At 43.1% G+C, this 26,227-nt stretch overlaps 11 protein-coding genes across 11 annotated transcripts; 9 read left to right on the top strand and 2 right to left on the bottom strand.

Moving 5' to 3' along the window:
- Positions 1-758: 758 nt before the first annotated feature.
- Positions 759-1,500, top strand: BYT42DRAFT_574950 (ribosomal protein L35A; the record flags this gene model as incomplete). Its single annotated transcript, XM_051568911.1, has 3 exons — positions 759-794; positions 1,093-1,375; positions 1,477-1,500. The coding sequence occupies exons 1-3, from the start codon at positions 784-786 to the stop codon at positions 1,498-1,500; spliced, it is 318 nt and encodes a 105-aa protein (XP_051422655.1). The 5' UTR covers positions 759-783.
- A 609-nt stretch (positions 1,501-2,109) lies between these two features.
- BYT42DRAFT_574948 (iron sulfur cluster assembly protein 1) lies at positions 2,110-3,127 on the top strand. Its single transcript, XM_051568910.1, has 3 exons — positions 2,110-2,244; positions 2,338-2,644; positions 2,723-3,127. Exons 1-3 carry the CDS (start codon positions 2,152-2,154, stop codon positions 2,842-2,844), a joined length of 522 nt encoding a protein of 173 aa, XP_051422654.1. The 5' UTR covers positions 2,110-2,151; the 3' UTR covers positions 2,845-3,127.
- Positions 3,128-3,947: 820 nt separating this feature from the next.
- Positions 3,948-5,031, top strand: BYT42DRAFT_574946 (cyclin domain-containing protein). The gene is made up of 2 exons (XM_051568909.1): positions 3,948-4,163; positions 4,258-5,031. Exons 1-2 carry the CDS (start codon positions 4,106-4,108, stop codon positions 4,740-4,742), a joined length of 543 nt encoding a protein of 180 aa, XP_051422653.1. The 5' UTR covers positions 3,948-4,105; the 3' UTR covers positions 4,743-5,031.
- A 1,741-nt stretch (positions 5,032-6,772) lies between these two features.
- Positions 6,773-8,514, top strand: BYT42DRAFT_389870 (uncharacterized protein). Its single transcript, XM_051563345.1, has 6 exons — positions 6,773-7,154; positions 7,239-7,511; positions 7,603-7,725; positions 7,785-7,890; positions 7,956-8,131; positions 8,206-8,514. The coding sequence occupies exons 1-6, from the start codon at positions 6,954-6,956 to the stop codon at positions 8,284-8,286; spliced, it is 960 nt and encodes a 319-aa protein (XP_051422652.1). The 5' UTR covers positions 6,773-6,953; the 3' UTR covers positions 8,287-8,514.
- A 2,098-nt stretch (positions 8,515-10,612) lies between these two features.
- BYT42DRAFT_574926 (kinase-like domain-containing protein) lies at positions 10,613-12,979 on the top strand. The gene is made up of 4 exons (XM_051568908.1): positions 10,613-10,944; positions 11,355-11,477; positions 11,585-12,083; positions 12,294-12,979. Exons 1-4 carry the CDS (start codon positions 10,715-10,717, stop codon positions 12,702-12,704), a joined length of 1,263 nt encoding a protein of 420 aa, XP_051422651.1. The 5' UTR covers positions 10,613-10,714; the 3' UTR covers positions 12,705-12,979.
- A 219-nt stretch (positions 12,980-13,198) lies between these two features.
- Positions 13,199-15,482, bottom strand: BYT42DRAFT_574918 (peptidyl-prolyl cis-trans isomerase-like 2). The gene is made up of 6 exons (XM_051568907.1): positions 14,909-15,482; positions 14,766-14,841; positions 14,241-14,683; positions 14,090-14,179; positions 13,865-14,016; positions 13,199-13,792 (listed from the first exon to the last, which is right to left on the bottom strand). Exons 1-6 carry the CDS (start codon positions 15,392-15,394, stop codon positions 13,306-13,308), a joined length of 1,734 nt encoding a protein of 577 aa, XP_051422650.1. The 5' UTR covers positions 15,395-15,482; the 3' UTR covers positions 13,199-13,305.
- Positions 15,483-15,815: 333 nt separating this feature from the next.
- Positions 15,816-16,603, top strand: BYT42DRAFT_594354 (uncharacterized protein; the record flags this gene model as incomplete). The annotated part of the gene is made up of 3 exons (XM_051570763.1): positions 15,816-15,998; positions 16,089-16,288; positions 16,357-16,603. The coding sequence occupies 3 exons, from the start codon at positions 15,816-15,818 to the stop codon at positions 16,601-16,603; spliced, it is 630 nt and encodes a 209-aa protein (XP_051422649.1).
- Positions 16,604-17,202: 599 nt separating this feature from the next.
- Positions 17,203-18,970, top strand: BYT42DRAFT_498619 (DDHD domain-containing protein; the record flags this gene model as incomplete). The annotated part of the gene is made up of 6 exons (XM_051564575.1): positions 17,203-17,479; positions 17,555-17,703; positions 17,782-18,105; positions 18,182-18,453; positions 18,637-18,769; positions 18,926-18,970. 6 exons carry the CDS (start codon positions 17,203-17,205, stop codon positions 18,968-18,970), a joined length of 1,200 nt encoding a protein of 399 aa, XP_051422648.1.
- Positions 18,971-19,596: 626 nt separating this feature from the next.
- Positions 19,597-20,841, top strand: BYT42DRAFT_498871 (glycoside hydrolase superfamily; the record flags this gene model as incomplete). Its single annotated transcript, XM_051564593.1, has 2 exons — positions 19,597-19,646; positions 19,716-20,841. The coding sequence occupies 2 exons, from the start codon at positions 19,597-19,599 to the stop codon at positions 20,839-20,841; spliced, it is 1,176 nt and encodes a 391-aa protein (XP_051422647.1).
- Positions 20,842-21,396: 555 nt separating this feature from the next.
- BYT42DRAFT_574913 (uncharacterized protein) lies at positions 21,397-24,050 on the top strand. The gene is made up of 5 exons (XM_051568906.1): positions 21,397-21,605; positions 21,680-21,807; positions 21,882-21,930; positions 21,986-23,365; positions 23,446-24,050. Exons 1-5 carry the CDS (start codon positions 21,466-21,468, stop codon positions 23,672-23,674), a joined length of 1,926 nt encoding a protein of 641 aa, XP_051422646.1. The 5' UTR covers positions 21,397-21,465; the 3' UTR covers positions 23,675-24,050.
- A 157-nt stretch (positions 24,051-24,207) lies between these two features.
- Positions 24,208-25,889, bottom strand: BYT42DRAFT_498374 (uncharacterized protein; the record flags this gene model as incomplete). Its single annotated transcript, XM_051564558.1, has 5 exons — positions 24,208-24,290; positions 24,353-24,833; positions 24,894-25,109; positions 25,188-25,465; positions 25,541-25,889. The coding sequence occupies 5 exons, from the start codon at positions 25,887-25,889 to the stop codon at positions 24,208-24,210; spliced, it is 1,407 nt and encodes a 468-aa protein (XP_051422645.1).
- Between the last annotated feature and the right edge of the window lie 338 nt (positions 25,890-26,227).

Raw genomic sequence — 26,227 nt, 5'->3', positions numbered from 1 at the left:
AACACTCATCGATGCAAGAAATCTGCGAGATGCTGTAACTTATTATTTTCCACTCCTTAGCTCACATTGTATCAAAATGCAATCATGCATTTGCACGGTATTCGGCAAGCGTAGGTCATCCAAACCCATACAGCACTTTAATTTTGGGTTACATTATCTTATTTCATTAACCGAGAATTTATTACAAAACCACTCCTGCCTTTTTTTTTTTACCCCATCTTAGTTTACTTGGAGCATCCTCACTCTTTGTTACTTTTACCTTGTACTATTTTTGAGACGATGCATGAAGAACCATGACAATGATAATATTGGTTACAAATAGAACTCTTCATATCTCGGAAAATTGCCCGAATCGCTCCATCCCTTTGCATTTTATCGGCAAAGCTATTGCAGCTTTGGACCTGCTTTCTGAATATCCACGGATTGCTTGCGCTCTTGATTGAGATTGTTACTTATGCCAAAATTTATATGGCAGATTGGACAGAAGAAATAAGGAATAAATCACTGCTTTATAAGACAAAAAAGTCAATGGCATCGAAGCAGCCTATGTGTTCTTTCAAGCAGTGCGTGGCGATGGCCCCCATTGACGCGGATCCAAGGGAAATGAATCTTGTCCAATCAGAGGTTTTGGATTTTTCAAACCGACCGAATCTGCTGTGTGGAAAAATTTCGGGGGGTCAAAGGTGGGCAGCGATCCCCTCCCGGGCCAAAGGGCCTCCGCACCTGATGGAGCATGTCCAAAGGCGGACTTGGGTGAACTTTCTCTTTCGTTATACATAAATCATGAGCCAACGGTAAGCCATTAGCCTAGGCAATCATGGATGGAAACGGTTAGGGAATGGATGGATGGCATGGATGATATGGGGAAAAGACGCAAAAAGAGATGGATGGATGTTCATTCACTTTGGGACTTGGAACCGACAATGGAAGCGCAAAAACGTACGAACGATGATTACCAGTCCTTTTTCGCATAAAAAGATCATTGGCGCTCACAAGACGAGGGAACATGGAATAAGAGGATGTGCAGCAAATTGGGATTGCTTTTGGAGTCCATTTAAAAGATGGCGAAATTAATCAATGTCAAAATTGTAGACTTTACAGCAAGGGCCGTGTCTTGGGCTACGAACGTGCTAAGCGCAACCAGAACCCCAACACTTCTCTCATTCAGATTGAGGGTGTTCAGACCACTAAAGATGCTCAGTTCTACCTCGGCAAGCGCATTGCTTACGTCTACCGTGCTCAAAAGGCCGTCAATGGCTCCAAGATCCGTGTGATCTGGGGTCGCATTGCTCGCACTCACGGTACCAATGGTGTCGTCAAGGCCCGTTTCCGCAACAACTTGCCTCCCAAGACCTTTGGTGCCAGTGTTCGTGTGGTAAGTTAATTGTCTTGCCGGATACAATATATATATATATATATATATATATATAAGTAGGAATAGAGAACTAATTCTTGATTTGATTCTGCAATGATTAGATGCTTTATCCTTCCAACATTTAAGGGGCCTCTGATTTTGTATGATATAACACTTTAGTAATACAATTTTTTTTTGTGGAAAGAAAAAAGAACAACAACAACAACGTCATTCACTGTTTTTCCTACATCCACTGTTATTTCTGCTCGTGAATTTCCTTTTTCTCATTTTGCATGATTCAACAGAAAGACCAAAAAAGAAAAAAGTTTAATTTCAAGAAAGCAGTTGCGGGGACTTGCGGAACAAAACGACACACGTGGATGCACTAGGCGTACACTTGAATGACCTATCGCTGTCAGCACCGAATGGCCGCTTAGGCGGGCAATGAAAATATTATACACCATCACCGGTTCCTCAAAGTAATGAGGAGCAATCGTTTTACCCCAGTTCCAACAAGACTTGATATGTGGATGGAATGCAATGGATAGTAAATTGGCACATGTCAATGTCGTTGACGTTTTTTTCCCCAGTGTTTCCAGTGTGTTTAGGCTTAGCTTAGGGAAAATAAACAGTGTCCGGGCAGGCCAATCAGATAAGTGATGGGGTAAAAAAAAAGAGCAGTCCCGAGTCAACATCGGATATCTGATTTTTTTCCCTTATAAAAGTGTGCAGGGTATTTTTTTTTTTCTACTTCATTTCTCCCTCAGAGTTTTTTAACCGTCATCACACTACATACCATGTTGCGTACTACTTTTAATGCCCTTAGCCGATCTACTCAAAGCATTCATAAACCTTTGAGCTTGTCTGGTGCTCGTTTCTATCACGAAAAGGTGAGTCGTCCATCCTTGATGATGCCATCATTTGGATGGGGTTGATTTTCTTTTTTTTTTTTTTCTTTGCTAATGATCGGACCAAAATGATAGGTTATTGATCATTACGAACGACCGCGCAATGTTGGTTCATTCCCAAAGACGGATATCGATGTTGGTACTGGACTTGTGGGAGCTCCTGCGTGCGGTGATGTGATGAAATTGCAAATTAAAGTGGACGAGGAAAGCGGCAAGATTGTCGATGTCAAGTTCAAGACGTTTGGCTGTGGTTCAGCCATTGCTTCCAGCAGCTTCATGACCGAACGCGTGAGAGGCATGACCTTGGAACAGGCCGGTCAAATCAAGAATACCGAAATCGCAAAGGAATTGTGCTTACCTCCCGTGAAATTGCATTGTTCCAGTAAGTTTGGATTGGACTAGGATCTCAGTGGGGTGGTAGTTTTTGCGTACTAAAACGGAGCTCCGTGCTTTTTTACAGTGTTGGCTGAAGATGCTATTAAATCGGCTATCAAAGATTATCACAGCAAGCGCAGCAAGAGAATGGGAGGACAACCCGCCGCCGCAGCATCGAGCGGTCAAGCACAGCAGGCCACCGCATAAAAAAAAACCTGAATAATCTCACAGAATATTTATGGAAAGATAGGCCGACTGGATATATTGAGTTCATATTCAACCATCATCATCTTTCCTTATATCCTTAAAATTCATATGAAGAAAAAAGAGTTGGATTGCTTTTTTCCCGATGCCACTCTTTTTTTTTATGTTCATCCCCTCTTATTGTAAATAACTCGCTTTTTTCTCAAGAAGAAAAGAAAGACAACAGAAACTTTTTTTTTAATAAAATTTCAAAAGCATGGCAACAAAAGCAGAAGTCATAGTTGGCTAAATAATGATTCGTCAAACTTATTTTCTCTTTTTTTTCAGTTCCCCTTTGTGGTCTAGTTCAACAGACGGAGGAAGTTTGTCCGACCGTCCAATTCATTTCTTTCCTCCCCGCACTTTCCATGATCTCTAATGATTTGTCACAAATTTTAGGCGGAGAAGTAACTACGTTTATCCGTGCAGTCTCTTTTGTACAGTTGAACAAGCACCTATATTTTGATCATTTTTAAGAGATCCCACACAAGTTAACTAAACTGCAAGATCCTCAATAAAAATAAGCAATGTATAACTGCTTCTTTTTAAATGATAGACAGAGTGATCAAACATAATAAGAATTGGCGATTAAAAAACAAGGTTTCAACCGAACGTGTGAATCGGAAGGAAGATCTTTAGCTGCGCAAGGTATCCCAGGATTCGTGAGCGGAATGTCCCAGCCGCCAGCCTTGTTATGTTCCTGCACGTCGGAGAATAAAAAACGTTTTTTTAGGGTTTGGTAAGTGCTGACATTGTTTTTTTTTTTTTTTTTTGTGTAGACGGAAGTCCAAAAAAAAGGCAAGAAAAGAAAAAGAATGATAGGTATGGTAAATCAGGAGACTGTCAAAGAGGAAAGGGTGAAAGGAGCAAGGGAATTAGGTTCACGGCAGGCTTTTTGTTTTGAAAATGATCCATGCTTCTGGAAAAGGCAAAAAAAGTAACAAGATAAGCGGGATGGCGGTGATTGGTTTATGAGGTGAACCACCTATTGACAGCCATTTTGATTCTCCTCCTAGTATTTAAATCCCAACCTTCAAAGGACCTTTTCTGAGCTTCTATCTCTGTACTTTGAAGCCATTATCTATCCTTGTTCTTTTTTGTTAACTCTTTGTTTCTTTGCCTCTTTGTGTTTTTTATATAATTCCATATTGTTTCTGTTATTATTTCTATCTATCTATTCTATCTATCTGTTACACCATCTCTTATTTAATAATATAAACCTACCATGTCCATCAGTCCAATTATATCCACAGTTTGTTCTCGAAGTCCTGAAGCACTTCTGTGTAAGTTTTCTTCAATGATCCCTGGATAATCGTGGAAAAAAAAAGAAAAGAAAACAAGCAGTTAGCTCACGCTGCTGAATTTTTTCTTGTTCAGCTTTCACGACAAATACGGCTACCACGTTATTACCATGTTCCAAACGATCGAAACGTACCGTGACCCATAAAATGAGCGCCAAACACCTTCCTCCACTCAATGATTTCATTGCGGCGATATTCCGTCGATCTCAACTTCCACCGTCGGTCTGCCTCGTGTCGTTAATTTATCTCCAACGGCTGAAATCCAGTTTACCGCGTCACGCACGCGGTGACATTGACACCCCTTACCGCCTCTTCCTTGCCGCCATCATGACCGCCTCCAAATTCATGTCCGAAACCGGTTCTTGTCTAACAAGTCAGGTCGTGGCGGAAATGACCGATCATGTGTATACACCCAAAGATGTCAATCTCATGGAACGCAGTTTCCTGGGCTTGATTAAATATGATCTCTTTGTAAATATTGAAGGAATCAAGGATTATCTGGCCATGCATGGTGAACTACTCGAAATGGATCTGGTTGAGGAGGTTCTGGACCAACAATAGCCCTTTCAAGAAAAAACTCTAATGTATGCACAATGTGACCATCCTGTATTATACCGTTCTCTTTCTTTATACACCCATTCTCTATTTAATTTCCCTTCTTCTTCTACATCATCGTCCTCTTATTTCTTGTTCCTTTTTGTTCTTTTTTTCTTTGTGTAGATAATTTTTTTTTCTGATGAGGAGATCCTATTTTTCCTTTATTTTTTTTTCGCCATGTTACTGGTTGTACATATTAAAATATACCCATTTAGAATCCAAGATGCTTTTGCAGAATAATGCATCCCTCCATTCACCTTGTCTATGACTATCTAATTTCTCTGTTGATCTTACAACACAAGAAAAAAAAAAGACGGAGGTGCGGAAGAAAAAATGAATACTTGAGATTGAATCACATGAAGACAATGGAAAAAAAGAAAAAAAAAATGAAGCAAGGAGACATTGTCGAAGCGCGATGATGCATCATGTTGCTATCATTGACAAAAAAAAAAAGAGTTTCACCAACCATGCATTCACCCTTTCTTTCTGCCTGAATATGTCAGTTGCATCTTCGACTTGACGAATTTGAATGTATTGGCCATGCTAAATAAGAGAGCAAATGACCCGTATTTTCTTTGTATCAAACACACTGTTGGCAAGGGATTTGGTGGTATTTAAAATCAGAGACCACGCGATCTGGACACTGTTGATGGATGATTTGGAACAGATGGTATGTGGGAAGCTAGTTTTGAAAGATAGTTAAATTCATCTGACGATCTCGGAGCCGTCAACCGAGCCACACTTGGAAGAAAGCAAGAAAGCACAAGATCATGCATGCTGGATACAAAAAAAAATAAAATAAGGGGAGATCGTCATAATGGCCTTGAATCTAGGCCAAAGGTCATCTGCCAAATGAATAATGCTGAATGCAATAAAAGGAAATACCGACCTTCCGTTAGCATCATCACATGAGACATGCTGTTAATTCCTTTAGTTCTTCCATGTTCCTTTAACGTTGAACAAACTTCAAGAAGAGGCCAGGTACGACCATCTTTTTTTTTGTTCACACACTATTTTCGCATGGAAAGAAAGAAACATGGCTTGTCATTATGATGGCATCTACTCGTTTGTAGAATAGTGAACAGAATTCCATGACGAAAGACCATGGGAAACACCATGCTTCTTCTTATGTATATGGCAGAAAAAAACAAATTCTAAAATGCCCATTCTACATGCATTATGTGCCAAATCAAATTGCCCAATACATGGTGTCAACTTGGACTAGGAAAAAAAAAAAGCAACCAACATTGGTAGGACAGACAATGTAAGTATGATGATATTTTCTCGACCTTTTGCTGTCATCTTTGACGCATCCGTCCGCATTACGGCTGGTAGGCAGGATGTTTAATTGTTGGGTACTGGTACTTACTTGTACCTGTCTCCAGTCCAGTTGATCATAAGGGTTTCTCTGAAAGTCAAGATGGATAGTGACATTTACTGTTTATTTCCCTCTCCGCTTGTTTCCCGCAGCAGATATGCCTAAATAGATAATGTTTTACGGTACGTGAACAAACAAACGAAGCGGGGTGCCGTCGGTTTGTAAGTTTTTTTTTTTTTTTTTTTTTTTTTTTATTGCATAAAAGAATTGCCAACTGTGGATCGCGAACCTTTCTCCGAGTAGGCTGTTATTAAAAACGTCTGTTTGCATTGATCCTGAGGATTCGCAATTTTGGTTTTCAAAAATATACTTCCAAGCAGATTGTGTAAGCTTTTGCACAATATGGTTATGAGTGATGTTACGGGTTACACTCAATTTTGTATGAAATTTCCAGCATCCTGTATGATCAGTTTTTTTATGTTTGCAACATGCCATATAAACTTGGCTTTTTTTATTTTTCTTTGGTCATCTCCTTTTTGGAGGGGGATCTAATGATACTCTTGCTTATGAGAGACCTCTCTGTACTATCTCTTCTTGTATTTGGGCTAGAATGGTATCATAGAATAAATGCACGGATCGCTGCCGATGGACGACAATCGAGTGTTAAATAAGATGGGTATCAAACCGTTTTACCACCATGCTGATAAGCAGTGATTGATCGTATGATACAAATCACCTTTTTTAAATTCCTGGAGAATCTGCGGGGCCGTTTTAAGACAGTGATAGATTTGAACGAATGCGTCTGAGTGGGGTCACACGGGGTGCAAAATAAAAAAAAGAGAGGAGCAGTCACTCCAATGGGCTGCTGGCTGCTTGAACAGAGACCATTGTTGCGTTATTTTTCACCAGCGTTTTATAAGAGTCGCCTCACGCACTGCTGTAGTTTTCTTTTTTTCTGCCTTTCTTTTTTTCAAATGTCTGGCCGGTTAACATTAGCAGTGCCGGAAGCGGCTGCTTCCGCCGATACCATCCAGTTCAAACTTGTCTTGGGCGGAGATGTAGGGGATATTTTTTCACCACCACTGAAGATGTCTGCACCAAACTCATTCAAGTTTTCTTTGCTTTGAAACCGGTTGAAATAGGGACTGGAATCATATATGCAACGGCATGACCTTGCTCAGACCATTGCATTTCGCTCGTTTCAGCAAATAAGCTGGCTTCACGACCGACTGGCCCACGCTTTTACCGAAGTGGTGATTCCGCCGTTGCCAGAACCGCCAGTGGAATCGCGAATGGACGATCAAGATTACGTCGAACGAAAACGACTTCAGATTGAACGCTTCTTTGAAAAATTAATGCGTCGCCGGGTGTTTGCCAATCACACTGATTTTATTCATTTTCTATCCAATGATATGGTAAGATGATGAATGGGTGTGGGGGTTGGGGGGGGGGAAGGGTGTTACGGGAAAAAGAGCGCGCTCACCCTTTTATTTTCGGATTTTTTAGACACCGACAGAAGTAGGCCGCAAAGGCAAAGGCGTTCTGTCCTTCCTTCGGTTCAACCGGGTCATGAAACCCAGCTCAGACCAAGGCTTCAAATCCTACAAAGTAACCGAACCCGTTGACGGGGTAAGTGACTCGAACAAAAGCCATGATCTCGAACCCCACTTGACCGTTGGATTCGATAGGATGATCAAGATACTTTTCATGGCCATCAAATCTATATTTTAATGCTTGAATCCTACTTTGGTGTGATTGCCGAGTGTCTGCTGCAAAGTATTCAAGTGCGTGAAGGTAAAAAGGAAAAAAAAAATTTCACCAGGCCTTTCTGGTGGATAAAAAAGCTGAAAACAATGTAGGACTCGGTGATGCTTTGGCACATATGGGAGATCTCGTGATTGAGACGACCCAGAGCAAGTATCGACTAGGTCACGGTGATAAAGAAACGGATAGAGAAGCACAGAGAAATCTTGATCGCCGGATGCAGATTTTCGGCTTGCTGATGGATGAACTAGGGTTTATCTTTACACGGCAGGTAAAGAAGAATCAAACCAATGCGGCGGTCAGGCGAACGATGGATAACTGAAAGAGACCATGGGTTTTTCTTAGGGCAAAGAAGAAACGATGAAAATGGTGGACGTTCTGATCGAACATAAAAATTCAATGGATGCACTCAAGGCGAGTTTATAGGCTAAATGTAAAAAAGAAAGAGCATCAGACATTGACTGTCCTTCAATAACCCTGACTTGTTTTACTATTTCTTTTTTTTTTTTCTCCCTTAGAGTATCTTCAATGTGCGAACGCAGAAATTGATGGATTACGTCGACAGTATGAAGCATCGTAATAAGAAACGGGACAAGGCCGATAAACTGAAATTGCGTTTGGGACTGAATGCACCGGAAGTTCAGACGACAATGGCCGAGGAAGAAGAGGTGGGTACACCTTTTGACTCGTACAAAGAGGGAGAAAAAAAAATTGATCGAATGGATATTGGGTGGGTTGTTTTTTAGGCACGAGTTGCACTTGAAGCAAATCGACAGCAATTCAATGAATCGCAAATCAAAGTCAAGAGGGAGATGCGAATATTCGAAGCGCAAAAAAGCCGCGATTTGACACGGTCACTCAACGACTATGTGCAGGCCAATCTTCGTTACGAGCGTGTGAAATTGCAAACCTTAGAAAAGGCGTTGCAAGAAATGCGGCACGCCAAGCCAAAACCCATCTATGATCTGTCAGCGCCCGAGGAAGATGACGGCGCGTCGATCACTTCGACGTCCACCTATGATACCGCAGCGGCACGAGCGAAACGACGGCAAAAGTCACGTCAATCCAAAGACTTTGAACGCACGTTGCAATCATCGGCTTCCCTGCCTACATGGACACGGAAGAAAGATCAGGAGGATGACACCGGCTCTACCTCGCGAGTCTCACCCTTTGCACGTTATGATAATCCCCTGTCTACATCGTATGATGAACGCATGCGAAACAGTCCATGGCCGAAAGATTAAAAACGAAGTAACCAATAATTCATATCCCGTCGATCTCTCTCTCTATCTCTGTCTTCATTCTCTACTAACAAACAATAATAAATATGCCGATCGCTTGCATTAACATAGTAAAACCAAAAAAGAAAAAGAAATCATTGTCAAGACAACCGTCAGACGTTAAAAGGCAACCATCCGATTTAAAAGACCACAGACAAAAAGATCATATAGACATTTGATGAGACCATACTGTAGTGCTATAGGTTAATGTAAAGCGTTGCCTGTAGGCGGCGTGAAAAATTGGAATGGGTAGGTATGACATGATAAACAAACATTTTGAACGAGTGAAACGATCCATGATACATCGGATGACTATTTTTTTGTTTTCTGGGAAATAGAAAGGACAGCATTATCAGAGCGAGGACCACGTGGCGTATCATTCTGTGGACAACAATGGAATTGGGGATTGGGTGCTGCGGGAAGTTCCTGGTGTGTCTTTTTTTTTGGGTGGTCACTCCATCGTTCCCAATGGTGTCATGTTAGCGGGGCCCCTGTCATACGCATTGGTATCAAAAACATTAGCTTGCAACGAAAATAAAATGGTTACACAAAGATAAGATAGAATGACAAAAAAAATTCGAAAAGTAAAGCAAAAAAAAATTGGGTGGTTGGCTTTTTTTTAAGGGACGATGATGATCCGTTCAATGAGCCAAAAGTGTGGCTCGAGTGTTTCTTGCCCTGAAAAGATCAAGGAGATGGGGTCCAATCATCCGGTCGTGTGCGCATTAAAGTTGAACCTCCGCCTTCCCACCGATTTGCTCATGGTTCCGTTGGCAAGACTAAAAATTAAGGAACGCTGAACAGGGCGACGGTCACCTCGGATTCCTTCCAGAATAAAAGCTGCTCTGCTTTTATTTTTTTATTTTTAGTAACCACTCTATTGGCACTTTTGTAAGACTCAGACTACTTGAGTGAATAACCCATGGTGTCCATGGCTCATCAAAGGCAAGGATCATTCCAATGTCCTCGATGAGGAACAAACGGATGGAGTCAAGATGGGCGAGTTTGGCGAGGTTGCGTAGAACATGAAATTAAAAAAAAACCGTGCCATATATAAAACCATAGAAAGGTCAACAACTCTCTTTATAAATTTGATATGGCAACATTAGACATTATTTGTTTTTTTTTCTGAAAAAGTAAAAGATGACACTGGCGCTTGTTAAAGAAAATTCAATGCAGAATTGGGGGACGGGGTAAAAAAAATGAAAAAAGGTAGAAATTTGTAGAAGAGCGGAAGAAGAAAGAAGAAGAATTTAAAAAGATCTACTTTTTTGTTATAAAAATTGCGGCGATGACAAGGCTTTTACCTAAAAATGATCAAGATGAAAAATGGGATAGCAACAAAAAAGATGGTTGCATGGAAATCGGCGCGTGATCTCAAAAAAAAAGTTTTTTTGAACTGATGACGAAATAACCACGCTTGCTGCTTTACAGGCCGGTATAAAAAAATAGTTCAAGCTAAACGATGGTCGCTTTTTTCCTGCTTTTTTCTCCCTTTTTTTTATTTTTATAATCGTATTAAAGGAAAAACAAAAAAATTAATACACTATAAAAAAATAAAAAAAAACTCCCCCATGTCAGTGAAAACCGACTCCACCTCCACTCGACCCGGTCTTTCTTCGCTAGGCAAATATTCTTCCGCGACCAACATGCATAGTAACAGCAGCCCTGGACTGCTCACCCATCACTTACATTCGGGGATGGTAAGCGCTGGGCCACCCGCCGAGCAACTTGATGTGAACCGCAATCCACTAGATGCCTCAGAATCTAACGTACCGTCATGCTACACCGTGATTGACCTCAAGTAAGTGTCCCTTATTTCTTTTCTGGAATGAAATTTCTGGATATTTCACAATCAACCGTTTATTTTATCGTTTTTTTCTTCCGCTATTTCTTTTTTCTACCTTTCTGTCTTCTGCCTTTTTTTTTGTTTTCTTCTTGTCCTTTGTACGTTGGGATGGTGTAGAAAGGTTTCCTTTTTTCCGTGTTTCAATTTGTGTGTGTGTATGTTTTGAGGATTGCGTTTTTCCCTGTTTTCAAAGTTTCCTGTTTCTTACTCACACGGTGATTGTTCTGTTCTTTTTCATTTCATTTCATTTCGCCCTGGTTTTTTTTATTTTATTTTTTTTCGGTTGTTTTTTTTGTTGCTCCGAAGCGTCACATCAACTTATGTTTGGTTTGGTTTTTTTCTTTTTCTTGCTCCGTGTGTGATAGTGATTTAAAAGGCGATGAACTTCGACAGGCGGTTTTCCAATTAATTGAAACTTTGTTTCCCGGCATGGCTTCTCCAGACCAAGGAACTATCACGTTGGAACGCATGTGTGGTGCCATGACAAAGTAAGTATTTATGCCGTATGACAGGGGAAAATACAACCAGAAAAAAAAAGATTCGGCTGTTCTTTTCTTTTTTTCCTCTTTAGCATGGCTCACAAAGAAAAATGGAGTAGTTCTGTCTTTTTAGTCACCGTCAATGATAACCAACGAATGTTAATGCGTATTTACGGGAACGGGTGTGATCAGATCATCGACCGTAATAAAGAGTTGCACTGGATCTCACGCCTGTCACAGTTGGATCTCGGTCCGCGACTGTTGGCAATCTTTGGTAATGGCCGCTTTGAAGAGTACCTTCCTTCCACTACTTTGTCCCGTACCGATATTCGGAATCCTACCTTATCACGCCAAGTCGCTTCCAGATTGTGTCACTTACATACAATTGTCCAAGTCTATCCTCCCTCTCCCGAAGAAGCTCAGCAACTGGAAGTGTGGAAAAATGTCGACAAATGGTACCGTCTCGTTCTCTCATTGTTACCCGAACTGACCTCCAAAGAAGCTCAAGCCACCAAGCTTCAAGAATTTGATATTGTACGACTGCGAAAGGAAATTGAACTTTGCAAAATTATTTTAGGCCGTTTGCGAAGTCCTATCGTATTTGCACACAACGATGTAAGTTCTCATTTTCCCCTTTCCTCACCCCCCCCCCCTTTTATTCCCAATACAGAACACACACGCGCACACATATACATTCGAAAAGAGAGAGAGAGAGCGCTCAGAAAAAAAGGAAGCCGAGGGAAAAAAATAACGAGTGATGAAATCATCCAACATTGAACGTGATCAGAGAACTGACGACGGTTCCTTTTTTTTTTTTGGCCTTAGACCCAATATGGTAATATCTTGAAACTTGAAGGATCGGGAGATCTTGTGGTGATTGATTTTGAGTATGCCGGTTACAATGCTCGCGGTTATGATATTGCCAATCATTTCTGTGAATGGATGTACGATTACCATTGCGAGAAGCCTGCTTTATTGCAATTGGATCAGTTTCCGACCATTGATGAACAATTAACGTTTTTAAAAGCGTACGTGGACGCCAATGAAAATGATCACACCGATATGGAGGTGCTACACACCGAAGTGTCCATGTGGGTTATGGCCAGTCATCTTTCATGGGGATTGTGGGGTTTGATTCAAGCCTGCCACAGCGATATCGAATTCGACTACTTTTTATATTCTATGCAACGACTCGGTGCTTTCCGTAGTGAGCTCACTAAATGGACCTCAGCTTAGATTGTTTAATGAACCTTTTTGCTTGCTTGCTTGTTTTTTTTTTCTCCTTTCTTGTTTACTCTTATTGCTTTTTGTCCATTTTCTTTTTCTTCTTCTTCTCTCGTTCCTCTATATTCCATGGTTGAATTATTCTGTTCTCTTCCCCAAAGCCCATTCAATTTTTTTTCTATCTGTTCCTTATCACAACACACATGCAATCCCCCCAAAAAAAGGAAACAAAAAAAAAAGCGTCTCATCATATTAAAAAACACACCCATCCGGTTCTCACTCCAGCAAATCATCATTGTGTTCTTGGTTAGGCATTTGAAAAATTACTTGCAAGCGTAGGGCATGAAAAAAAAAAAACTGGCGTTGTAGGTCACGCTCTTCATCGCGGCATTGTTAGAAAGACCATCGCGATTGTCGATCCAAGAAAATGGTCAGCCACTACAGGACACAAGACGAGAAAAGAACAATAGACTTTGTCTTGGCAAGGAAAATATTACAGCGAGAGTATTGTTTATGGAATGCCTTGTCATGGAGGATGGCCCATGTTATTATAAGCGATTTATAATTTTCTATTTTATTATTGTATGCAGAGAGGGATGAGAAGGGAGAGTTCTTAGAAATTGTCAAAGTTGCCATAGCCTCGGCCGGATAACTTGGGTTTCTTTGGTGGCATAGCGGATGGAATGTCATCGCTCTCCGCCACACCGCTCTTTGAGGAGACGGACTGAGTCGATGACTGTAAATATTTACCAATGCCACCCCCGCCTCCACCGCTCGTAGACGTGGCTTGATTCAGTTTCTTTTTGATATTGGGGCCGAACCATCCCATACTGTCCTCTTTTTCACGCTGTTGACGTCGCTTCTCTTCATCGGCTTCCGCATTCGCTTCACGTTCGAGTTTGCGCTTTAACCGCTTGGTATACTCCTCATACGGATCGACAAACACCGACACTTCTCTCATTCGAATATCGCGTTCCGGCCGATCGGCATCATCCACAGGCACCGCTTCCATCTTGTTCAGAACATCCAAGCCGCCAACCACACGGCCAAAAATGGTGTGTTTTCGATCCAACTGCGTACAAGGTCCATACGTAATGAAACTAAAAGACGCCACGCATTACATCTCGCACAAACAACACACGTTTTCATCCCAAACGTTAAAGATGACTTACAATTGTGATCCATTGGTATCTTTGCCCTTATTCGCCATACTCAGAATGCCGCGATCATCGTGCGATAAATTGAACTTGATTTCATCTGGAAAAGGTTGCTTCCAGTAGGATTCGCCACCTCTTCCTGTTCCTGTCGGGTCACCGCCCTGGATCTATTTTGACCGGCGGGTGTTAGTTAAATTCAGATTTTTGCGTAACAGGTTCAAAGCAAGTCAACTTGCGTACCATGAAATTCTTGATATTTCGGTGAAATATGACGCCGTTATAATAACCGGATTTTGCTAGCATGATAAAATTGTGACATGCGCGAGGGGCCTATTTTCATTCCTTGTCAGCAAATTGCATGCAAACCGTGTTCCTCACTAATCCGTCGTACCTTGTCACAATACAGCTCAATGTTCAAGTTGCCAAAGTTGGTCATGATCCGCGCATAACCTTTGGTTTTGATGTATTTATACATGAATTCTTCTTCATCAATCAACGCTCGTTCATTCACCGTGACTGTATCGACGGCTGTCGAAGTGAACGAAGCCGCGGCACGACCTGTCGAATAGTGAGCCGCATTGTAAGGGGTGGCCGCTTTTTTTGGATGGAATATTGTGGCTTTTTGCTCTTTCTTTACTGCGGCCACGGCTGTTCCTGAACTGCCCGCGCTTGTAGGAGAGCTCGTTGTTTCCGCTGCTGCTGCTGGTGTGGTTGACTCGTCGTTTCCGCCGCCATCTTCCTTTTTCTGCAATTCGGCCAACACGCGACCGGCGGTTCCTCCAATCCCGGCCACATTGATATTATTGATGGCTTTTCGCTTTTCTCGTTCTTCCGCTAATTTTTTGTTTTTCAATGAAAACTGTATCAACGACGGCTTGCTCTGTTTTTCGTATGTACCACGCTTCATATCACGTACCTGCATTGACCACCTTCAAATCGTGCTTCAGATAATGAAATTTGGACATGTTGCGTTTCTCCAGATTGTGAGGATCCTAAAACAGGTGACAGTGAGCCACACTGCACGGTCCGTGTGGAATATGACATTTTTTTCTGTTTTACCTGGATCATGATGATATCTTTCCGAGTAAAAGGTTCGTCGGTCAAAAGATCTCGCCAGTATTTTGCTTTGATATTGAGACGTTCGATCGTATCGTAGGCAAACACATTACCCGAAGTCTTGATGGCGGCAATGGCGGTGTGATCGCTGAATACTTTATAGGTGACAGGACAGTAGTATTCGTCTTTGTCGTTCTTGTGGAAGTGGAGTTGAATGAGATCTTTGGCAGCAAGTGGTTCGCCGGTCACTGGATTGGTGCCGTATTTCTTGATGTAGGGAATGATGTGAATCAGGTCGAAGACAATACCGTCCGCAGTGCATACGGGATGCTCAAAAGGCTGCAGTGACAGTGAACAACAGTAAAACGGTAAGCGTCGAAACCCTTCGTTACGAGTGCGTCCAGTCGTTCCCGATGAAGCGCCATGCTGACCCACTTCACCACTCCATTCGGAATGCGTAATGTAAAGTTTATCCGTCCATTTACCCATGATTCGCTATAGAAAGATTCACCCGAACGAAGAGAGAGAGAGAGAGAGAGAAAGAAGGGTAATGCTTTAATTTCAAATTCGGGGTGTGATGTGACGTTCATTCAAATCAATCCCCAGCGTTTGCAAAAATTATGGTCCCGACAATTCCGTTCACGCCCTTTTTTCTTTTGGTTTGGGTCGGTAGTGTAATATCCCTTTTTCTTGCCTCGTTTTCTTTTTGTGTATTATGCCAGAGTCCGAGCCGCTTCGTCACGGCGGCCTCTCCACGCAACGACGTAACCCACGACCGCACAGCTTGATACCGGATCCAGACGTTCCACCCCTCATTCCTCGATGGTAGGTCGAGTTTCTTTTTTTTTTTTTTTTGCCCTCCTTTATGCACAGACACACACACAGCAGGACTCTGTATTTATGATTCCCCATGGCCAGGTTTCACTCCATCAACAACCCTGTCATCGATCCCATTGCCCTCAGAAAAGCAAAGAGTGTCGGTTCCCTCAATAAAAAGTCGCCCAAACCACCAGCAGCCCCCAAACCCAAACCCACCTCCAAATGGGTCCCCTTTTCCAAACGGGATTCCACCGCCCTTGAAAAGGCCTTTCAGGTAAACACCCACCACTCTTTTGAAAGTTGCCCCGAAACCATGCGAATTGCTTGTTAAAACGCTGTTGTTATGGTTTTTTTGTTTATACAGAATAACGACGTCCGAGCAACGGTGCCGGTGAATGAAGATCATTTATTTGAAGTGGATGTCACACAACGCACCATTAGCCCAGTTTATTGGGAAGGACCGACATTTGAGGTACGAAGGGCGACGTGGTTTATGCAAGGCGATGGATCCAAATGGATGCCCTGTGAAGAAAATTTAGCCGAACAGATCGAACTAGGCTATTAGTAAGTTTTTGCTTTAGCGTCAAAATACGGATGCAAAAAGTGTGGTAATATTTATCGGTGGATATTAGTAAATACAAACCGTATGTCGATGAAGCTTCCATGGACGATGCGAGTAATTCAACCTCTTCGAAACCTGCCGCCGTGTTATCGCAGAGCAAGTCGGACGATAGTACCGCCGTCAGTACGGCCGAAGAGAAAAAATTGGAAATGAGTCTAGCCAAGCAACCGGTGGAGAAACAGTGGAATCTGCTAGGCCCTTATTTGGGACAATACATCATCTACACCGGTAGCAATACGGCATGGCTCCTATCGTAAGTTGTCCGGGAAAGAAAATACCCACAAAAAGAAAAATACATTCGTATTAATGCAGCGATCCTGTTTGCACATTTTTACAGCAACAGCGCCAGCAGTAAACTCGCGAAATCGATTATTACACGATTGACCAATAAGCAGAACCTTGGAGGCACGCGGTTGATCCGAGGGTACCCCGAGGTGGAAAAGCAACAAAGCAAATCCAAAGGATCCACAGCTTCAGCCGTGGTATCCAAACCCGCCGATACCGAAAAGAAGGCCACGCTTGATTTCACCACCACCACCGATACCGATCTCTCTGCGAATGAGACCGCCATGACCGAGAAAGAAGAAGATACCCAGCTCACTCAAGAAGCCGAAGATTACGACAATGAGAATAGCGAAGAGGAAGTAAGAAGCATTGATCATCTCATCTTTGTCGTTCACGGGTAATTTGATTTTTACTGGACAAAATGAAAAACTCCCTCTCCCTCATCCAGGATTTTTCTGTAGTGTTGGGCAAAAAATGTCGGAAAGGACGGGCCAGACCTTTGTTCATGGTAAGAAAAAAATTCTGTTACTAATGCGTGATTTTTCAGTGGAACAAATTGACCGAGAGCTCTATGGGTGTAGATGTAAATATTTTAAGAAAGACACTCAAAACAGCTTACCCTACCGCTATTGCCTCCACGGCCACGCCGCAGCGATCAAATGGAATTCAGTTGCTTCCGATCATGTGGCGACAAGAGATCAAGTTTGGCATGGCCTCCGATGATGAAGAAGGCGTTGAAACAGATTTAGGAACTTTGGGCGTGGACGATGGTTGTCCCACCTTGGATGAACTGACCTTGGACGGCGTTCCCAATTTGCGAACCATAGTTTCCGACGTACTCATGGACAGTAGGTATCGACGCGCATTTTTGTGTAGAGCCAAGACAATTAATTTTATTGGAGTGTCTGTATGTTATTTTTTAGTTCCTTTATACATGACGCCCAAATACCGTGATCAAATGACCGCGATTTTAATTCGTGAGATTAACCGCGTCTACCGTCTTTTTGTACAAAGAAATCCGGGGTTCCTGGAACGAGATGGAAAGGTCACCATTTTTGGTCACTCATTAGGCGTAAGTGCAAACAAAAAAAAAAAAAAAAAATCAGTGCCACCCGCGGAAAGTGAATGCTGACGATATGATGTTGACTAGTCGATGCTGGCATTTGATATGCTTTCCATGCAACCTGCAGGTCCAATAGATCCCAAGTCGGCCTTGTCGCCTGCCACGACCGACTCGTCCACACGTGGCAATGCGAATGATAAAAAAATTGTCCCTCTCATCTTTCCAGTGCAAAATTTCTTCGCGGTAGGGTCACCTTTGGGGGTCATCCTGTTGCTGAAAGGCCATAACATTGCTTCGCGAAAATCCATGGGTGTCGGTTTATCGTCTTTTAATGAATCCGTTTCCACACCTTCCTCTCACATCACTTACTGTTACCCCGCCGTGGAAAACCTGTACAATATCTTTCATAAGGTAAGCCAAACCATAGTTCTATAGGCACGAGACCAACTCTTTTTATTGATGATCGGTTCATGCTCATTTTTTGCAGTCGGATCCTGTGGCGTATCGTTTGGAGCCGTTGATTGCACGACAGTACAGCGCAAAGTTGAAACCTGAGCCTGTGCCTTACATCAAGGGGGGATTGAAAAGTGTGATTGATGCCGGATTTAACGTGGGATCTGGGATTGCTAATCGTGCTGGCGCGATGTACGAATCCTTCAAAATGGGCCTGACGACGAATTTATTTATGCGCGGACTGGGGCTGTCACGGCAGCAGATTTATGAAGATATGCATCCCTCCTCTGATAATGACGACGATCCGTCGCCAAGTACCACCGGAGGAAGTACGACGCCAACTGAATCGTTGAGTAGTTCCATACGAACAAGGTCCAACAGTGATCCTACTCGCGCCTTTTCGGGCAAGTCGACGTATTCTTCTTCCTCTTCTTCAGGGATGAAACAAAGCCATGCCCGCAAATCGCCTCCTATTCCGCTTCCCACCAGCGCGCCTTACTCAATTGGCGCTCGAAAATTACGCATGCTCAACGTTACTGGCCGAGTCGACTACTGTCTGCAAGAAGGATTTCTTGAAAATCCATACCTCAATGCATTCAATGCACATATGCAGTACTGGCAGGTACGTTCTGCTTTACCCGTTCTTTTGTTATCCCCTTTCTTTCTTTTGCTGCTGTCTACTCTGTTTTTTTTTTTTTACATGCTGTGGGGACGGTCGTGTTGTGATGGTGGCAAAGTGATTGACTTTTTCTTTTTCTTTTTCTTTTTCACATTATAGGATCTGGATGTGGCAGCGTTCCTTGTTAGAGAGATTTATAGATAGGTTACTTGAATGTTCCTGTAAAATACCATTTTTGATTCTAGTTTGTAACGATACTCATCTGTTGTTGTGAAAATTCATAACAATGCAAGCATGCGCAGCATGATGGCTGCAATGGCACAAACACTATTTGGCGTTTCATGTACTCGTTCTCCTCCTCGATTTGTGGCCTTATTTGTTTGCAAGTCCGCTCAAGGAACATCATCATGCATGTTTAGCTGGGCGCCTGTTTTCTTTTGATTTCTCTAATCCTTTGTTCTTGTTATTTCTCATTTTTGCACCATGTCCAGTACAACAACCACGACAGCCACCGAAACCTGTATTGCTGTCAAAGAGACCGAGAAACTGCGGTAGGCAGGGCGAAAAAGAGGAGCAATCCTCGTGTGATATCTCCATATTGACCATTCTGCTACCTCATTGATGATGCAGAAAACCTGAATGGGCCAGTAGACCTCTGCTGGGATTTTCAACTTGGTCGACGCAAATTCTTGACGATGTACCGGGTTACGGAGGCCAGCACATCAATCCATGGTTGTATAATTGATCTCCTTTCTTTTCAAAGAGCGCCACAGCTTATTTTCACATTTATTAGGTTCAACGACGAAAAGATCAGAGACATTTCGGATACAATGAAGATCAAGTTACCAAAGTATCAGTACATCAATATGGATTCTGGATGGTAAGTGGAATGAGCCATAGCCACGCTTTCATCTTACACCTACTCACTCGTCGAGTGAAACGTATAAAGGTCAAATGCGTGTGATCAATATGGCCGCTGGATGTATCGTTCTGATCTGTTTCCCAATGGGCTGAAACCGTTGTCCGACTACCTCAAGACAAACGGGCATCGTCTTGGGATTTATATTTTGCCAGGGATCAGAAAAGATGCGGCCGACGCCAATATGCCGATCAAAGGTACGAACCATACGTTGGGCGAGTTGGTCACTCGCAAGTTGGAAGGCAACGGGTTCAAAGGGACGACCTATATGCCTGACGAGCATAACGAGCTGGTGCAAGCCTACTACGACTCCATTGCCGATCTGTTTGCAGAGTGGGGCATCGGTTTTGTCAAGATTGACGGGTGTGGGCCCGGTGGTGGCGATCAATTTCACACTCACCAGTCACCGGATAACCGGGCGTGTTTGCGAATGTTATCAAAAGCGTTTCAAAGACACGATATTTGGATGGAATTGTCGTGGTATCTTGACGCTGCCTACGTTGAAGATTGGATAGAGATCGCCAATGGCGCGCGCGTGTTCATCGATATCGAATCTTACTCCACGAAAACCATGACTTCGTCCCATCGGGTGTTTCAAAGATTCAGCCACGTGGAACGTTGGGTGGAAAAGGACTTGGTTGGTCGTCCCAACGGATTTTTCCTCGATTTGGATGTTGTGCTCGTCGGCATGACCGTCAATGGGACGTGTATCGATGGTCTCGATAACGACGATATCCGACAATCGTACATTAGCTTTTGGGCCATGGTGAGTTCCGTGCTTTGCCTAGGGGGGGACCCGCGCATGATTCCCGAAAAGTATTTGTCTATGTTGCATCATCCGGGCATGCTGGCTATCCACCAAAGCGGTGTCGTTGCCAAGCCTTTGGGGACGACGGGCTTATGGAATAATCGCAAGCAAGTCTGGTGGAAGAGGCTTCCGACGGGCGAGATCTACGTTGGACTTTTCAATACCCATGTATATCGCTTCATGCTAGGGCTGAGCCACGAAATCAAATTTCGTCTCAAAGACTTCGACCTTATTACCGCTGAAATCAAAGATGTGTGGTCCGGCAACATTCTTGGTGTTTACAATGACAGCTACAGCGTCGTTTTAAAACCAGGACAGTGCAAGATCTTGCTTTTAACCGCAAAATAAGTCACTAAAAAAATTTCCCATCCATGCGATGAAGGATGAGCGGTGCATTTTACTATCAGTTTATCCCGATATGATCTAGTTTTTTTTACTTTGTTATTCCTTATTCTTATTATTATATTATTTATACAAAAGCTTCTTTCCCTGGAGCCTGCATGAACGATCTCTATAAATGGTTCTTTTTTTTTACAGTCCGAAAAAAAGAATGCAGAAAGGTGCAGCTGTATTAATGAAGACGAAGAATAAGTCGGAACCAGCTTTACAGTATCGGCTTAACCTTATCATTTACACAATGAAATCCCAAGGGTGATGGCTTTAACCAATCCTATTCATCCATGCTAGCTATTTACAGCCGACGATGGAATAACCCTTCTCCTGTTCGATAGTTGTAGCATGACACAGTAACTAATATAATGCTACCCTTTTCATCGCCTCAGCTGTATACATTTTATACGACTGGATGGCATGGTTTGATCTGACACCAGAAAGGGGCAGCAAAACAGGTTGCTGTCAAAGTGACTGCTGGAATGAAATTCCGCCCACCTTTTAGGAAAAACGCTTTTTTTTTCTTTTTGGCAGAACCAGTGAACCCCCTCTCCACCTTTTTGTGTGTGTGTGTGTGTGCCTATGCCCGATACACCGCCTTCTTCAACGACGACTGCCAGTGGCGCGACTTCTAGTCACCCTCAAGCGGGGGAGACTCCAGAGAAATTGTTTACTCCCGAAGAAGACCAAATGCTGACGGAGCTTCTCGCCAACTCGTTTCGGTACATATGAATGACCACGATGGACAATGGAAGCGATTACTGAAATATAACATGGATCCATTTTGTCTCTTTAGCCATATACACGACTCGTCGCGTATTTATCGTGATATGGATGAAAAACAAGATCGACTGAATGCGCTCGTCGGCGTACGATCGGAATTTGGCAGAGATGTCAAGTTGACACCGAATACCGCCAATCTTGGTAAAATGACTTGCCCGTTCCCCCTTGTATTGACTACACCATGGCCAGGGTTCTAACCTTGTATACATGAATAGAACGATATATTCAGACACTGAAAACGGAAATCGACACCAAACGGAAACAGTAAGATTGGGCTTTCTTTTTTCTTATTGAGGATGATGGCTGAGATCATGCATAGGGTGGAAAATCAAAAACAAAACGCGATCCAAGCGTTCAAAAATTTTGCTGAGCAAGCCATTACCATTGGCCTGAAAGAGATTCCCCAACTCAAGGATTACTTGAAAGACGCTTTCAAGCAATATTCGGATGTTGTCATGACCGGCAACCAGCGCGATTTTGATCGCTTGGAGAAGGAAATTGCCACGGTGAAAGCCGAGAAATTGTCGGTGTCGGAAAAAGACGGTCTGTTGGCTTCTTTTGACGAGTTCAAAAAACAGGTGGAAACATTGCAGAAAACACGAATGGAGAACGCAGAAAAACAATTGGGCGCACAGATTAGCAATGTTCGACAAGAATTGGAAAAGATCAACGATCAGCATATTCAGAAACTGGCGGTGAGAGCATGCGAGAGGAGCATGGGGACGCTGACGCGCGGTTTGGGCTATTGCGACACAAAGTATGTGAAGGACACGGTGAATCAAGCTTTGAAAGACAATGATGAAAAGACACAACGTCTCCTTTTGGCTGAGCGATCCGCGTTTCTTTTCCGCGTCAACGAGCTGCAGCAAATGGTGAACCGTCAAATGAGCTCCGAGAAATTGCAACAAATGATGACCAACTTGCCTCAACTCCAGAATCTGAAACAATCCCTGGATGCCATGGCCAACACCGTCGTCAGCTTACAATCCCAAACGAACCATTCAAAGAATCACGCCGCCGAAGGCGATGCAGCCAAATCGGTCGTCGAATTGCAAAAACAAGTCAACGATCTCTTCTCTCGAGTGAACAACATGGATGATCTGAAAAAGTCAATGAACGATTTTTCTGCGCGGGTGGGCAACGCGGAGGAATTGAAAAAATCAATGAATGACCTTTCTGCTCGAGTTGACAACATGGCAGAACTGACAAAACTGATCAAGGATCTTTCTGCTCGAGTGCACAATATGACGGAAATGCAGAGTCACCCTGAAAAAGCGACACGATTATCCGAGCAAGTACAATTGACCGAGCCGGGGCAACGATCAGCGGAAACGGACACGAGGTTGTCTAATATGCAGAGCAAGCAATTGGAAGAATTGACGCATCAGATGAAAGTATTCAAGAACAAATGCAATGCAGTGGATCACTTTAGTCGGGTCAAGTTAGGCGAACTGCAAAAACAAATTGAAGATTTGAATGCGCGTTCCAGTCAGGGGTCATTCACCAGTATGGACTTGAATCGGAAACGTCCGCGAGCGGACGATGCATCGATTCAAACGATTCAGGAACAATTGGCGACGCTGGAAACCCAGCATCGACAACTGGTTGACTTTATTTATCAGTTCCGAACCAACGTTCTCAGTCTGAAATTCCCATCTCGATTGGAATCTTGTATATTACATATAGAAGATATACTGTCGTAAGTCTCATAGCGGCCGTGGAAAGGTGAATGACGATGTGGTGTTGTCCCTTACCCTGTTTTTATCCCATCATGAATAGTTCTCATGAACAATTCATAGCTTTTCTTGTGAATCCTCTTGTTGCATCGGAAGGTCAACAAAAGGTGGCCTTGCCTGCAGCGCCGAAATCAGACGAAGAAAACACACAATTATCACCTACGGTGATCCACGCTATTCAAGATCTTGTCAAGAAATCGACGGAACAAGCGACTGAACCGTTGTTGAAAAAGATTCGAACGCTGGAAGAGAAGCTTGCACAACAAACTTAAAACCTCTTCTAATTTGCAAACCCGACATTCACTGCATGAATTTCTTCATGTGTCCTGCTCTTCCTCTCTCCATTTTTCTTTTTCTGCCTTTCATTGACCCATCATCGCATCATTCCCTTCTTCATAACTCGCTTTCATTGAGCGACATCACCTTCTTTTTTTTTTCCTCAAGGCAGAACTAGCAAGTGAGTTAACGCCTCGTTAGGAAAAACATCTACATTAAACCCAACACACAAGCCGGAGCCGACATTCTTCCATTTAATAAATGACTCTATTTTTACCATGTAAAGATAACCTGCAAAAGTACATAATAAAAACCCCTGGATTTTGAACTGACAATCACCATGCAGAAATCCAGATTGCCGTGCTGTAGTAGATACAAAACAGTAGTAATTTATGAAAATCCGGCTTTTTTTTATGGTGTTATGGACAGAAAAATAAACATTTGAACAATGATAAATACAATGCAAGGAAAATAATATGGTGCATGATAAAAAGAACAAACAAAAATGAGAGACGAAAGAGGGAAAGATTTAACCAAGACTCCACCACGTACTCAAGGTATCAAAAGTGATGAATGAATGGGGATTGGAACAGTCAATGCGCGCATGTTTGTCTTCCACCTAATTCATATCCATTAATCAACAACCTGTCCGATGGATCAAGAAACCAATTCACTTACCTTGGGAAGACCAATGGTGGTGCGTGCAGATTGTGAGTGAAACGCAGCGAGTTTGCCAAACCCTTGTCGACTAATTAAACGGTAATCGGTGTAACTGAGGAGCCAATTTTCAATGATGGCGCCATTCACGCCATCCAGCAATTCTTGGTGACTATTGTCCAAAGCAACGTCCTTTCGATACTTGGTTGCCACCGTCTTGGCTTCCACATGACTAATGGGCAAACCCGTAATCACTGCCGTGGTCTCGTTGAACGCTTCGCCCAAGAAACGACGTGCCAACGATTCATCGGTATTCAGTGTGATAAACTCGTCTCGCAGTTTCACCGAGTCGGTGATCAAGAAATAGACCACATGTTTATGCTGGGGCAACCGTTTGGCTTCTCTTAGTTCATTGGCACAGTGGAAGAAGTAATCCCACTTTTCCAACGTGTTGGTATCGTTGTCTGGATTCACCATGGCGCTATCATCGGTACGAATCTATCAAGTGGAATGATCAGTATATAAGAAATACCCATCGATGCCCTTCAATGTATGTACCTGCAAACCGATACTAAGTACACTGTCCATTTGGAAGAGCTGTCTGTAAGCTTGAATAAACTGGCGGGATCCAACGGTCGGTCGGAACAGATAATCGGACAGACATCGGAACGTGTTTTCTTTGGTCAAACCCATGTCGGCCAACATTTGCGGGTAGCGATCGGATTCTTGGAAAGTACGAACAATGTAACCTCGGTTGGACTGCATTTCAACATACTAATTTGTTGCATCAAGAAAGAGGCGCATTAAAAAATCAACTGATCAAAGGTTGATAATAGGCACAAATCAACTTACGGAAGCGTTCCAAAGCTGCTTAAAATCTTGGTTGGCCCCGTTGGGAAACATGAGTCGGCCAATGGCTCCCCATTTGACATTCAGCGTATTGATCGATTTATAGCTCAACATGGACTGATTCTGCCGATCGAACAAGGTGCGCATTTCTTCGGGATTAAAGCGCCAATCGATGTGAGGTCGTTCAAACACTTCTTCCAGGGGTAAAGGATTCGTCGGCTCCCAATAAGCCAAGTAAGCCCGATTCGTCAATAACGCGTAAAAGAACGTGGAAATCATGCCTTTGCAAAAACACAGAATGAATAGTTAGTCTTTTTTATGCCGGGAATTCGTGGCCATGACTTTTTTCGCATTACCTGTCATACGATCAGCGAGTCCGCCGCATCCGTGACTTCCACGGTGCCTAGGATCTTCTTTGCAGACGTACGACACATAGGTCGGTGGATCCTCGTGAACAAAACTCTTGAAATCACCCGCTTTGAGCCGTTCCAATTGTTCCAGTCGTCGTTCGTGTAAATCCGTGTACTTTGCTTGCCAAATACCGCAACCATCGTCGGGTTCGTTGGCAACGTCGAGCTCTCCATCGGCTTGCCAATTTTCGCAATACTGATTATAGTCGCGATGAGATACGTGCGAAAGCGCATCGAGCAACGTGGTGTGTGGGCTCGGTGGTGTGTAAGCGTTGTCGTCGGCGGGCTGGATCATGGTATCGATGTCGAGTCGACAACTAGTATTTCTCAGGACATCGTCACCCAGTTTAAATGGGGACGATGCCATTGTTCCTGTAGGACTTGACAGTCTACCTATATTTTTATTAAGATTACATCATTGGCATCTCGAGTATATTGGTTTGCTGTATGAGCAGCGTGAACCAAAACACCAGGCAATGTGCTCCCCTGAACACAGGTCCAGGTTACTAGTTGTTACGTACCTGGAAAAAAGAAGGAAGTAAAGGCCATCACGACCACGGCCAACATACTTGCCATCGTAAGGTATTTGGCTAATTGATATTTGCAGTGCAGTTGGCGGGTTTCCTTGAGGCT

The sequence above is a fragment of the Radiomyces spectabilis genome (genome assembly GCF_025331425.1).
Source record: "Radiomyces spectabilis strain NRRL 2753 chromosome Unknown BYT42scaffold_8, whole genome shotgun sequence".
Lineage (NCBI taxonomy): Eukaryota > Fungi > Mucoromycota > Mucoromycetes > Mucorales > Radiomycetaceae > Radiomyces > Radiomyces spectabilis.
This window is presented reverse-complemented; position numbering and strand designations above follow the sequence as displayed.

Coding starts and splice junctions, on each gene's coding strand:
- BYT42DRAFT_574918 (XM_051568907.1), bottom strand. CDS start 15,394: ATGGGTAAATGGACGGATAAACTTTACATTACGCATTCCGAATGGAGT. Junction 14,842..14,908: donor AAGATATCATCATGATCCAG/GTAAAACAGAAA, acceptor CACCTGTTTTAG/GATCCTCACAATCTGGAGAA. Junction 13,793..13,864: donor GATACCAATGGATCACAATT/GTAAGTCATCTT, acceptor GGCGTCTTTTAG/TTTCATTACGTATGGACCTT.
- BYT42DRAFT_574946 (XM_051568909.1), top strand. CDS start 4,106: ATGTCCATCAGTCCAATTATATCCACAGTTTGTTCTCGAAGTCCTGAA. Junction 4,164..4,257: donor AAGTCCTGAAGCACTTCTGT/GTAAGTTTTCTT, acceptor TTTCTTGTTCAG/CTTTCACGACAAATACGGCT.
- BYT42DRAFT_389870 (XM_051563345.1), top strand. CDS start 6,954: ATGGGCTGCTGGCTGCTTGAACAGAGACCATTGTTGCGTTATTTTTCA. Junction 7,726..7,784: donor TAACCGAACCCGTTGACGGG/GTAAGTGACTCG, acceptor TGGATTCGATAG/GATGATCAAGATACTTTTCA. Junction 8,132..8,205: donor GGTTTATCTTTACACGGCAG/GTAAAGAAGAAT, acceptor GGTTTTTCTTAG/GGCAAAGAAGAAACGATGAA.
- BYT42DRAFT_574913 (XM_051568906.1), top strand. CDS start 21,466: ATGCCCGATACACCGCCTTCTTCAACGACGACTGCCAGTGGCGCGACT. Junction 21,808..21,881: donor ACCGAATACCGCCAATCTTG/GTAAAATGACTT, acceptor ATACATGAATAG/AACGATATATTCAGACACTG. Junction 21,931..21,985: donor ATCGACACCAAACGGAAACA/GTAAGATTGGGC, acceptor GATCATGCATAG/GGTGGAAAATCAAAAACAAA.
- BYT42DRAFT_574926 (XM_051568908.1), top strand. CDS start 10,715: ATGTCAGTGAAAACCGACTCCACCTCCACTCGACCCGGTCTTTCTTCG. Junction 11,478..11,584: donor ATGTGTGGTGCCATGACAAA/GTAAGTATTTAT, acceptor AGAAAAATGGAG/TAGTTCTGTCTTTTTAGTCA. Junction 12,084..12,293: donor TCGTATTTGCACACAACGAT/GTAAGTTCTCAT, acceptor TTTTGGCCTTAG/ACCCAATATGGTAATATCTT.
- BYT42DRAFT_574948 (XM_051568910.1), top strand. CDS start 2,152: ATGTTGCGTACTACTTTTAATGCCCTTAGCCGATCTACTCAAAGCATT. Junction 2,245..2,337: donor CTCGTTTCTATCACGAAAAG/GTGAGTCGTCCA, acceptor CCAAAATGATAG/GTTATTGATCATTACGAACG. Junction 2,645..2,722: donor CGTGAAATTGCATTGTTCCA/GTAAGTTTGGAT, acceptor GCTTTTTTACAG/TGTTGGCTGAAGATGCTATT.